Genomic DNA, 13,195 nt, shown 5'->3' on the forward strand with positions numbered 1-13,195 from the left:
CAATTAATTAAAAAAGCTCACACATAGCAGTCTTGTTTGACCATTCCATTTTATACCATAAAGGAGGCTTGCAGCCCCACCCCCTGCTAATGAGCTTAACGTCTCTCTGAACCTGATGATGACTTTACTACTCTTTCACAGCTGACACAAATCAATACTCCTCACTCTTAAAACAGGCTCTTAAACTGTTGTTTGCATGGGTGTATGGTTCTATAGAATTGCCCTAAAGAACTATTTTCAGTACTAGTTGGCACCTTTAAAGAGTGCTCTTGTACAGAATATATAGTAGTGGGCAAACGTTTTGAGAATGGCACAAGGTTCTGAGCAATTTTGCTGCCTCAGGTTTTTTTTAACCTTATTTCAGATGTTTATATGATATGATATAATTGATAGTACAATTATAAGCAATCCATATATTTATCTTTTTATTGACAAATGCATCCAGTTTAAATAATGAAATAATCTTATTATTAGTCATCAAAGCATCAAAACGTGATCGCCAGTGATGTTTTTTTGAGACTTTAGCAATGTGGGAGAATTTCATCGGTACAAATGAATGATTTACCTAACATAGATGGCAAGGAATAAATGCTCCAAGACAAAGAGGCACCTGGCCTGATTATTCGTCCATGTATAGTGTTGGTGCTATGGGTTTCTTGAGGACTGGATGGGAGACACCTGCATCTACATCACCATTGAAGCCCTAGTGTATTTGAAATGTATCTCAATGATAATTCTATGTTATGTAAGAATTTAAATTTGTGCATGTGTGTGTTTATGGCAGGGGCATATATATGGGGAGGGGGGAGTTGTGTGGTTTATATTACTGTGTGTGTGTGTGTGTGTGTGTGTGTGTCACACCTTGCTTCCAGGTGAGGGTAGATACAATCAAACGAGAGTATGGGATATATTAAAGAGCGATGGCAAGCCACCATAGCCCATTCGATACAAGGGTGTTTTTAATGAACACCCTAAATAACACTGCCATTAACTGGAAATGGCAAAACATACAAAAAAGTACAAATAAACCAAAAAAAATCTACTTACATCAACACCTCCACTCATTGGTTCAACTATAAACCAACCATCTAACAGACCTGGGGCCTCATGTATGAACGGTGCGTATGTACAAAAACATTGCGTACGCTATGATTCACGCAAACGGTCAGATGTACTAAATGTGAGTTGAACGTGAGAAAGTGCGTACCCTGACGACACTTTCACTTCAGGCGTACGCATGTTTCTAATGTGTTTTTGTCAATTAGTGACACTTAAAGGTGATGCATTGAAATTACAACTATTAAGATATCATTTACACACAAATTGTAGTAAGCCCTTATTGTGTGAAATAAAGTAAATTAATCTGAAAATTAAATACTAAATTAATCAGACATTTTCATTGCCTTACTGAAATAATTCAACGCGTTTCCACTTAGCCTAGATTATATAAACATGCATGAAATGTTGTGCTGGAGTTCTTAGGAGATGGCAGCGTTGGCATTACTGGAAGATATTGCTAATGGCCGAATTCGCCGAGAGCGCGTTTTCCGTGACCATTATGACATTTTGGCCCATGATGATGACTGGCTTATAAGCCGTTTCAGATTTCCAAGAGCTGTCCTCTTGTGCTGAGTTGGGTCCAGTTTTGGAGAGAGAAACGCGAGGAGTCGCGCATTGCCAGTTCCTTTACAGGTGCTGACAACGCTCGGCTTCCTGGCGACAGGCTCGTTTCAAAGAGAACTGGCAGACCGGTCGGGGATATCCCAGTCATCTTTGAGCCTTACCATGCCAACTGTTTTGGATGAGATCATCTGCCTATCAGCTAATTACATATGGTTTCCATATGAAGCCGTTTACCAGGCAACCATTAAAGCGCAATTTGCAGCGATAGCTGGTTTCCCTAATGTAATCGGAGCGATTGACTGCACATTTCTATAAAGGCACCATCTGAGGAGGAATTTGCTCATGTGAATAAAAAGCACTTTAATTCCATAAACGTGCAAATAATCTGATGCAAAAATGTGCCTTACTAATGTAGTGGCACGCTGGCCTAGGTCAACCCAATGATTTGTACATCCTTACAAACAGCATGGTTGGGATAAGATTACAAGCTAGCAGAGTGCGTGATGGGTGGCTTCTTGGTAAGCAACAAATTTAAAGCATTTAAATAAAAGCATGTGACATTTCCAGCTTAGAATCATTCATTTAAAACATGGGTAATTGTTAAATTACTTGGGAAACCGCGGCTACGCGCTCAATGCATGGCTAATGACCCTTTGTAATCCACAGACTGACCGGGAGCAGAGATACAATTCTCTCCATTCTCGCACCCGGTCAGTCGTGGAGAAGGCAATTGAGCAGCTGAAAAGCTGGTGGCGCTGGCTGGACAGGACCGTGGGAATGCTACTGTATCGGCCAGAGAATGTGTGTCGTATGGTGAGGGCATGTGGGGTCCTGCACAATGTTGCGCACAGGTATGCCGTGCCCTTGTTAGAGGTGGTTGAGCAACCAGCGGACCCAGAGCCACAACAAATTAAAGCACAGCCTAACCCAGGTTCCATACAAGCAATGCACAAAATCATAGCTACAATATTAAAATGTAAGAGACAGCATTCAAATTTGAACCAATTCTTTTATTGAGTGGCTGATGCTAGTGAGCGCATTTTTTAGGTGCATTATATAATTCTGCCAGTGTGCATTGTTCTGACCCCACAACATTTAAAGCTTCACACATGCTGTCCCTCTCAGACCTTTTGCACTTTGCCGTAATGCCACAACGTGACAAACAAACATTTTTTCCGCACCTCTACTTCATTGAGGAGCGTCTCCACTTCACATTCGGTGAAGTTCCTCTTCTTTCCCCGTTTAGACATGGTTTGTAATTGATCAGATAGGAAACTCTTCCAGTGCAGGGCAAATTTTAATGAATTTGCATATTTATAAGGAGGCGTGTCACAGGAGGAGTCAGCCACTCTCTTGATTGGGATGTACAAAAGAAATGTCTGTGGATTCCCGCACGGTTTGATACATCCGGCTTTTTTTTTGCGTACGCAATTTTCTGGATTTGTACGTACGCCAATTTTTAGTAAGAAATCCATGCAAGTCTTTGTACATGAGGCCCCTGGGGGGTATTTCAGAACGCAGGTTAAGCATCTATCTCAGGGTATGACAATGGCAAAACATACAAAAAAAAAGTACAAACAAGACTGCTGGTGATGATGGTAATTTTGCAAGTTGATTTTTCTTTTTCTGGTAACACTTGACGTCACAAAAGGTTAATGAAAGGGATATTTTAAGCATACTTTCAAATACTCTAACGAATGAGTTTAACAAATGCCTAGATAGCACAGACACGTCCCCGAGACGCAACATTAACATCAAAATATCACCCAAGCATCGCGTTCTATTATCGAACGTCATGTGTGTCCGATTCAATGCTCCTACATTGCTAGTGTCAAAATATCACTAGCGATCACGTTCCGATGCTTTGACGACCAATACCATCATTTAGTTATTTAACCTGGATGAATGTATGGATTGCTTATACCATCTGCACTAAAGGTACTGTGACTACTTGGCCTGGGAACTAGAACCACAACTATAGAACTACGTTTGGACCACAAATACGGACTTGTGCTAGCAGGCCGCCCAATGGAGGATGGGTTCTCTTTTGAGTCTTGGTCCTCCCGAGGTTTCTTCCTAATCCCCACCATCATAGGGAGATTTTCCTTGCCACTGTCGCCTTTGGCTTGCTCATTAGGGATCTGGACCCATACGATTGTAAAGCTGCTTTGACACATGTGTTCAAGCACTATATAAATAAATTTGACTACAGCAAAAGTTCAATATTGATCCACCCAAGACTTCTAGTCCAAATAAGCTTTGCTTGTGTAAACAGCACAGATAACGTCCCACTACGGCCTTGGTCAAACCAAGTATAAGGTGTACATGCATTCTAGGCCAATTTTAGGGATTACTGAAGGTAGGCTCAAATGGCAAGAGCAAGACTGCTTCATGAACCATTACAAATGACATTTTCAGGAGATGCAGCTACCCGAACTTCATTTCAGAAAGATCTCCAAGACAAGAAAGTTGTGCCTATTATGAGAACACCTTTCTCCAGCAGCATCTACCAACCTTCCTTTGTTACTCATGTCTGGGTTTGGCATCAAAGCTGGCATGCAGGTGTACAGCAATTTCACCTGACCTTTGGCAGTTGGTCATTTGCTCAAAATGCCATGTAGAAACCTAGGTCAAATTCAGGTTTGATCACCTTAAGCTACATTTGGCAATTAATACATTGATTTACATGACAGCTGAAGACCTAGACTAGGCTCAGCCCAATTGCATAGCAACACAGGACAGGTTGTGGAGTCAAAGCACAAGGTTTATTTCATTCAAGACATGGGGCCATCAAGCACTCTCCTTAACCATGATTGGACCAAGGATTACTTCTCCTTCCAGCAGAGTACCTGCAAAAAAAAAGGGGGGAAGGGATTTAGGCTCTGCTTGCAAGTTCACATCACCTTTAGTCCAAGCTCCAGACCTTCTCCAAGAAGGATCAGGTACCGGCACAGCATGGCAGGCACGTACCTCCGTCCTCAGACAAGTCTCGACCCTTCCGGAAGCTACAGGTGGTCTCGCAACAGCCACACACCTGGTCAGGCCCATATGCTGCAGTCCACCTGTAAAGCCAGAATACCCAAGTTTACCAGCTAGGCCTCACCAGTAACCTGCTGGTTTCAGGACCACAGCCACATACCTGTTGCTAGAGAACGAACAAGCTTTGTGCTCAGCATCAGCAGAGTAAGAAGCTGGAGTTGCCTTCATAAAGCATGTGAAGTAGAGCTGGAGAGACAGGGGTTAGTTCAGACAGCCAGTCATTCTACTCACCCCCCTACCAAACATGCTTACATACCAAACCACTGTTGTCCTGCTGAAACTTGAATGCCTCCAACTGAAACCTCAGCTTGTCTGCTTCAGTTTGGGGCAGGAAGTGAGAATGGGAACCTGTGAGCTTGGCATCAATCAGGCACCTGCAATCATTTGTGCAGTCAGACCACAACTAGCTGATCTCTACAGCCATCACAAAGCCCACAAGGAAGCCACTCACCCATGGTTATCTATGAAGGCATAACTGGGGACTGCAGTCACATCAGGAAACACCGTGGCCACACAGGTGTCCAGATACACACGAAGGGGCACATGGTAGAACTGAATTACAGATGCCTCAACACTGATCACATCATGCAGGAAGTACTGGTTGGAGAGCCTTTCAGATGTCCAGTCATCTGGGAGAAGAAACCTCATTAGGTCCAGTTCTGGCACAGATCAGTAGGTCTGGTGTAGCCATGGGACAAACCTGTCATGAGCCTCAGGGAGAAGACAAGCTGTTCCTCAGCAACTTGGGTAGAAGCATATGGGATCCAGGCAGGCATCAGAGCATTGCTGCTTACATTGTGGAGCCTACAAAGCATTTGATGGTCATCAGATTGAACAGAGCCTTCCAAATAATACTGAACAGCACATCTGGTAGGGTCCAATACCTTGGATAGTGACACTCGATGCGAACCTCAGCACCAACAGTTCTCACAATAGGAGTGTGAGCAAAATTGTGGGGAACATAGCGGACGTAGAAGACGTAGACCAGCTCATCTGGAGTCATCTGTTAAGAAAGAAGTGGTGTTATTGCATGCAGGTTTAACACAGCACTGAAGCGTTCACTTCATAGACACTCACACTGGTAGTACTGTTGCAGGCCTGCAGTGCTGACTGGAAGATGAGAACTTGAGCAGCACGGTCCTCCCCACTGACGGCACAGTTTCCCAGGGTGATCTCAGATGGATTTATCAGCTCACCGGTTCCAAACAGGTCCTTCTTGACCTCCACATGTACGCCAGTCTCACCACACTCTGCTGCTACACTTGCAGTAGGAACAGGGGGGCTCATCTGAAACTGCATTAGTGGCTGCCTTGCTGGTAGTTGAGGGTCATTGGGGAAATGCCATGCCACCTGCTTCACAGGTCCCTGAAATACTTGCTGGGACTGAACATTGGAAGGCTGCTGCACAGGTATCTGCACAGGATTCCAGGACTGCTGGCTAAATGAGCCTTGTGCAGGCCCTGTGGGGTTAGAAACATGGCTCCCCTGAGAAGCCCCTCCAGCAACCACTTGCCTTATTGCTTGAGGCTGCTGATGAGGTTGTAGTCCAGCTGGAAGTTGAGATTTGAACACTCCTTGTAGTTGTGCATCAGACAACACAAACACACCCAGCAACAGCACCACACCAAGCCCCACTTTGCTCAAACCCATTGTTGTTGTTGTTGTTGTTCTTCTTCTTCTCCCTAAAAACAATTAATTAAAAAAGCTCACACATAGCAGTCTTGTTTGACCATTCCATTTTATACCATAAAGGAGGCTTGCAGCCCCACCCCCTGCTAATGAGCTTAACGTCTCTCTGAACCTGATGATGACTTTACTACTCTTTCACAGCTGACACAAATCAATACTCCTCACTCTTAAAACAGGCTCTTAAACTGTTGTTTGCATGGGTGTATGGTTCTATAGAATTGCCCTAAAGAACTATTTTCAGTACTAGTTGGCACCTTTAAAGAGTGCTCTTGTACAGAATATATAGTAGTGGGCAAACGTTTTGAGAATGGCACAAGGTTCTGAGCAATTTTGCTGCCTCAGGTTTTTTTTAACCTTATTTCAGATGTTTATATGATATAATGATATAATTGATAGTACAATTATAAGCAATCCATATATTTATCTTTTTATTGACAAATGCATCCAGTTTAAATAATGAAATAATCTTATTATTAGTCATCAAAGCATCAAAACGTGATCGCCAGTGATGTTTTTTTGAGACTTTAGCAATGTGGGAGAATTTCATCGGTACAAATGAATGATTTACCTAACATAGATGGCAAGGAATAAATGCTCCAAGACAAAGAGGCACCTGGCCTGATTATTCGTCCATGTATAGTGTTGGTGCTATGGGTTTCTTGAGGACTGGATGGGAGACACCTGCATCTACATCACCATTGAAGCCCTAGTGTATTTGAAATGTATCTCAATGATAATTCTATGTTATGTAAGAATTTAAATTTGTGCATGTGTGTGTTTATGGCAGGGGCATATATATGGGGAGGGGGGAGTTGTGTGGTTTATATTACTGTGTGTGTGTGTGTGTGTGTGTGTGTGTCACACCTTGCTTCCAGGTGAGGGTAGATACAATCAAACGAGAGTATGGGATATATTAAAGAGCGATGGCAAGCCACCATAGCCCATTCGATACAAGGGTGTTTTTAATGAACACCCTAAATAACACTGCCATTAACTGGAAATGGCAAAACATACAAAAAAGTACAAATAAACCAAAAAAAATCTACTTACATCAACACCTCCACTCATTGGTTCAACTATAAACCAACCATCTAACAGACCTGGGGCCTCATGTATGAACGGTGCGTATGTACAAAAACATTGCGTACGCTATGATTCACGCAAACGGTCAGATGTACTAAATGTGAGTTGAACGTGAGAAAGTGCGTACCCTGACGACACTTTCACTTCAGGCGTACGCATGTTTCTAATGTGTTTTTGTCAATTAGTGACACTTAAAGGTGATGCATTGAAATTACAACTATTAAGATATCATTTACACACAAATTGTAGTAAGCCCTTATTGTGTGAAATAAAGTAAATTAATCTGAAAATTAAATACTAAATTAATCAGACATTTTCATTGCCTTACTGAAATAATTCAACGCGTTTCCACTTAGCCTAGATTATATAAACATGCATGAAATGTTGTGCTGGAGTTCTTAGGAGATGGCAGCGTTGGCATTACTGGAAGATATTGCTAATGGCCGAATTCGCCGAGAGCGCGTTTTCCGTGACCATTATGACATTTTGGCCCATGATGATGACTGGCTTATAAGCCGTTTCAGATTTCCAAGAGCTGTCCTCTTGTGCTGAGTTGGGTCCAGTTTTGGAGAGAGAAACGCGAGGAGTCGCGCATTGCCAGTTCCTTTACAGGTGCTGACAACGCTCGGCTTCCTGGCGACAGGCTCGTTTCAAAGAGAACTGGCAGACCGGTCGGGGATATCCCAGTCATCTTTGAGCCTTACCATGCCAACTGTTTTGGATGAGATCATCTGCCTATCAGCTAATTACATATGGTTTCCATATGAAGCCGTTTACCAGGCAACCATTAAAGCGCAATTTGCAGCGATAGCTGGTTTCCCTAATGTAATCGGAGCGATTGACTGCACATTTCTATAAAGGCACCATCTGAGGAGGAATTTGCTCATGTGAATAAAAAGCACTTTAATTCCATAAACGTGCAAATAATCTGATGCAAAAATGTGCCTTACTAATGTAGTGGCACGCTGGCCTAGGTCAACCCAATGATTTGTACATCCTTACAAACAGCATGGTTGGGATAAGATTACAAGCTAGCAGAGTGCGTGATGGGTGGCTTCTTGGTAAGCAACAAATTTAAAGCATTTAAATAAAAGCATGTGACATTTCCAGCTTAGAATCATTCATTTAAAACATGGGTAATTGTTAAATTACTTGGGAAACCGCGGCTACGCGCTCAATGCATGGCTAATGACCCTTTGTAATCCACAGACTGACCGGGAGCAGAGATACAATTCTCTCCATTCTCGCACCCGGTCAGTCGTGGAGAAGGCAATTGAGCAGCTGAAAAGCTGGTGGCGCTGGCTGGACAGGACCGTGGGAATGCTACTGTATCGGCCAGAGAATGTGTGTCGTATGGTGAGGGCATGTGGGGTCCTGCACAATGTTGCGCACAGGTATGCCGTGCCCTTGTTAGAGGTGGTTGAGCAACCAGCGGACCCAGAGCCACAACAAATTAAAGCACAGCCTAACCCAGGTTCCATACAAGCAATGCAACAAATCATAGCTACAATATTAAAATGTAAGAGACAGCATTCAAATTTGAACCAATTCTTTTATTGAGTGGCTGATGCTAGTGAGCGCATTTTTTAGGTGCATTATATAATTCTGCCAGTGTGCATTGTTCTGACCCCACAACATTTAAAGCTTCACACATGCTGTCCCTCTCAGACCTTTTGCACTTTGCCGTAATGCCACAACGTGACAAACATTTTTTCCGCACCTCTACTTCATTGAGGAGCGTCTCCACTTCACATTCGGTGAAGTTCCTCTTCTTTCCCCGTTTAGACATGGTTTGTAATTGATCAGATAGGAAACTCTTCCAGTGCAGGGCAAATTTTAATGAATTTGCATATTTATAAGGAGGCGTGTCACAGGAGGAGTCAGCCACTCTCTTGATTGGGATGTACAAAAGAAATGTCTGTGGATTCCCGCACGGTTTGATACATCCGGCTTTTTTTTTGCGTACGCAATTTTCTGGATTTGTACGTACGCCAATTTTTAGTAAGAAATCCATGCAAGTCTTTGTACATGAGGCCCCTGGGGGGTATTTCAGAACGCAGGTTAAGCATCTATCTCAGGGTATGACAATGGCAAAACATACAAAAAAAAAGTACAAACAAGACTGCTGGTGATGATGGTAATTTTGCAAGTTGATTTTTCTTTTTCTGGTAACACTTGACGTCACAAAAGGTTAATGAAAGGGATATTTTAAGCATACTTTCAAATACTCTAACGAATGAGTTTAACAAATGCCTAGATAGCACAGACACGTCCCCGAGACGCAACATTAACATCAAAATATCACCCAAGCATCGCGTTCTATTATCGAACGTCATGTGTGTCCGATTCAATGCTCCTACATTGCTAGTGTCAAAATATCACTAGCGATCACGTTCCGATGCTTTGACGACCAATACCATCATTTAGTTATTTAACCTGGATGAATGTATGGATTGCTTATACCATCTGCACTAAAGGTACTGTGACTACTTGGCCTGGGAACTAGAACCACAACTATAGAACTACGTTTGGACCACAAATACGGACTTGTGCTAGCAGGCCGCCCAATGGAGGATGGGTTCTCTTTTGAGTCTTGGTCCTCCCGAGGTTTCTTCCTAATCCCCACCATCATAGGGAGATTTTCCTTGCCACTGTCGCCTTTGGCTTGCTCATTAGGGATCTGGACCCATACGATTGTAAAGCTGCTTTGACACATGTGTTCAAGCACTATATAAATAAATTTGACTACAGCAAAAGTTCAATATTGATCCACCCAAGACTTCTAGTCCAAATAAGCTTTGCTTGTGTAAACAGCACAGATAACGTCCCACTACGGCCTTGGTCAAACCAAGTATAAGGTGTACATGCATTCTAGGCCAATTTTAGGGATTACTGAAGGTAGGCTCAAATGGCAAGAGCAAGACTGCTTCATGAACCATTACAAATGACATTTTCAGGAGATGCAGCTACCCGAACTTCATTTCAGAAAGATCTCCAAGACAAGAAAGTTGTGCCTATTATGAGAACACCTTTCTCCAGCAGCATCTACCAACCTTCCTTTGTTACTCATGTCTGGGTTTGGCATCAAAGCTGGCATGCAGGTGTACAGCAATTTCACCTGACCTTTGGCAGTTGGTCATTTGCTCAAAATGCCATGTAGAAACCTAGGTCAAATTCAGGTTTGATCACCTTAAGCTACATTTGGCAATTAATACATTGATTTACATGACAGCTGAAGACCTAGACTAGGCTCAGCCCAATTGCATAGCAACACAGGACAGGTTGTGGAGTCAAAGCACAAGGTTTATTTCATTCAAGACATGGGGCCATCAAGCACTCTCCTTAACCATGATTGGACCAAGGATTACTTCTCCTTCCAGCAGAGTACCTGCAAAAAAAAAGGGGGGGGAAGGGATTTAGGCTCTGCTTGCAAGTTCACATCACCTTTAGTCCAAGCTCCAGACCTTCTCCAAGAAGGATCAGGTACCGGCACGTACCTCCGTCCTCAGACAAGTCTCGACCCTTCCGGAAGCTACAGGTGGTCTCGCAACAGCCACACACCTGGTCAGGCCCATATGCTGCAGTCCACCTGTAAAGCCAGAATACCCAAGTTTACCAGCTAGGCCTCACCAGTAACCTGCTGGTTTCAGGACCACAGCCACATACCTGTTGCTAGAGAACGAACAAGCTTTGTGCTCAGCATCAGCAGAGTAAGAAGCTGGAGTTGCCTTCATAAAGCATGTGAAGTAGAGCTGGAGAGACAGGGGTTAGTTCAGACAGCCAGTCATTCTACTCACCCCCCTACCAAACATGCTTACATACCAAACCACTGTTGTCCTGCTGAAACTTGAATGCCTCCAACTGAAACCTCAGCTTGTCTGCTTCAGTTTGGGGCAGGAAGTGAGAATGGGAACCTGTGAGCTTGGCATCAATCAGGCACCTGCAATCATTTGTGCAGTCAGACCACAACTAGCTGATCTCTACAGCCATCACAAAGCCCACAAGGAAGCCACTCACCCATGGTTATCTATGAAGGCATAACTGGGGACTGCAGTCACATCAGGAAACACCGTGGCCACACAGGTGTCCAGATACACACGAAGGGGCACATGGTAGAACTGAATTACAGATGCCTCAACACTGATCACATCATGCAGGAAGTACTGGTTGGAGAGCCTTTCAGATGTCCAGTCATCTGGGAGAAGAAACCTCATTAGGTCCAGTTCTGGCACAGATCAGTAGGTCTGGTGTAGCCATGGGACAAACCTGTCATGAGCCTCAGGGAGAAGACAAGCTGTTCCTCAGCAACTTGGGTAGAAGCATATGGGATCCAGGCAGGCATCAGAGCATTGCTGCTTACATTGTGGAGCCTACAAAGCATTTGATGGTCATCAGATTGAACAGAGCCTTCCAAATAATACTGAACAGCACATCTGGTAGGGTCCAATACCTTGGATAGTGACACTCGATGCGAACCTCAGCACCAACAGTTCTCACAATAGGAGTGTGAGCAAAATTGTGGGGAACATAGCGGACGTAGAAGACGTAGACCAGCTCATCTGGAGTCATCTGTTAAGAAAGAAGTGGTGTTATTGCATGCAGGTTTAACACAGCACTGAAGCGTTCACTTCATAGACACTCACACTGGTAGTACTGTTGCAGGCCTGCAGTGCTGACTGGAAGATGAGAACTTGAGCAGCACGGTCCTCCCCACTGACGGCACAGTTTCCCAGGGTGATCTCAGATGGATTTATCAGCTCACCGGTTCCAAACAGGTCCTTCTTGACCTCCACATGTACGCCAGTCTCACCACACTCTGCTGCTACACTTGCAGTAGGAACAGGGGGGCTCATCTGAAACTGCATTAGTGGCTGCCTTGCTGGTAGTTGAGGGTCATTGGGGAAATGCCATGCCACCTGCTTCACAGGTCCCTGAAATACTTGCTGGGACTGAACATTGGAAGGCTGCTGCACAGGTATCTGCACAGGATTCCAGGACTGCTGGCTAAATGAGCCTTGTGCAGGCCCTGTGGGGTTAGAAACATGGCTCCCCTGAGAAGCCCCTCCAGCAACCACTTGCCTTATTGCTTGAGGCTGCTGATGAGGTTGTAGTCCAGCTGGAAGTTGAGATTTGAACACTCCTTGTAGTTGTGCATCAGACAACACAAACACACCCAGCAACAGCACCACACCAAGCCCCACTTTGCTCAAACCCATTGTTGTTGTTCTTCTTCTTCTCCCTAAAAACAATTAATTAAAAAAGCTCACACATAGCAGTCTTGTTTGACCATTCCATTTTATACCATAAAGGAGGCTTGCAGCCCCACCCCCTGCTAATGAGCTTAACGTCTCTCTGAACCTGATGATGACTTTACTACTCTTTCACAGCTGACACAAATCAATACTCCTCACTCTTAAAACAGGCTCTTAAACTGTTGTTTGCATGGGTGTATGGTTCTATAGAATTGCCCTAAAGAACTATTTTCAGTACTAGTTGGCACCTTTAAAGAGTGCTCTTGTACAGAATATATAGTAGTGGGCAAACGTTTTGAGAATGGCACAAGGTTCTGAGCAATTTTGCTGCCTCAGGTTTTTTTTAACCTTATTTCAGATGTTTATATGATATAATGATATAATTGATGGTACAATTATAAGCAATCCATATATTTATCTTTTTATTGACAAATGCATCCAGTTTAAATAATGAAATAATCTTATTATTAGTCATCAAAGCATCAAAACGTGATCGCCAGTGATGTCTT

At 43.6% G+C, this 13,195-nt stretch overlaps 2 protein-coding genes across 2 annotated transcripts; both read right to left on the reverse strand.

Moving 5' to 3' along the window:
• Positions 1-4,366: 4,366 nt before the first annotated feature.
• On the reverse strand, positions 4,367-6,355 carry LOC143508498 (zona pellucida sperm-binding protein 3-like). Its single transcript, XM_076997042.1, has 6 exons — positions 5,740-6,355; positions 5,547-5,665; positions 5,363-5,466; positions 4,763-5,291; positions 4,594-4,685; positions 4,367-4,472 (listed from the first exon to the last, which is right to left on the reverse strand). The coding sequence occupies exons 1-4, from the start codon at positions 6,310-6,312 to the stop codon at positions 5,110-5,112; spliced, it is 978 nt and encodes a 325-aa protein (XP_076853157.1). The 5' UTR covers positions 6,313-6,355; the 3' UTR covers positions 4,367-4,472; positions 4,594-4,685; positions 4,763-5,109.
• A 4,361-nt stretch (positions 6,356-10,716) lies between these two features.
• On the reverse strand, positions 10,717-12,703 carry LOC143508499 (zona pellucida sperm-binding protein 3-like). Its single transcript, XM_076997043.1, has 6 exons — positions 12,078-12,703; positions 11,885-12,003; positions 11,701-11,804; positions 11,101-11,629; positions 10,932-11,023; positions 10,717-10,822 (listed from the first exon to the last, which is right to left on the reverse strand). The coding sequence occupies exons 1-4, from the start codon at positions 12,648-12,650 to the stop codon at positions 11,448-11,450; spliced, it is 978 nt and encodes a 325-aa protein (XP_076853158.1). The 5' UTR covers positions 12,651-12,703; the 3' UTR covers positions 10,717-10,822; positions 10,932-11,023; positions 11,101-11,447.
• Between the last annotated feature and the right edge of the window lie 492 nt (positions 12,704-13,195).

The sequence above is a fragment of the Brachyhypopomus gauderio genome, chromosome 2, assembly GCF_052324685.1.
Source record: "Brachyhypopomus gauderio isolate BG-103 chromosome 2, BGAUD_0.2, whole genome shotgun sequence".
In the NCBI taxonomy this organism is placed as follows: domain Eukaryota; kingdom Metazoa; phylum Chordata; class Actinopteri; order Gymnotiformes; family Hypopomidae; genus Brachyhypopomus; species Brachyhypopomus gauderio.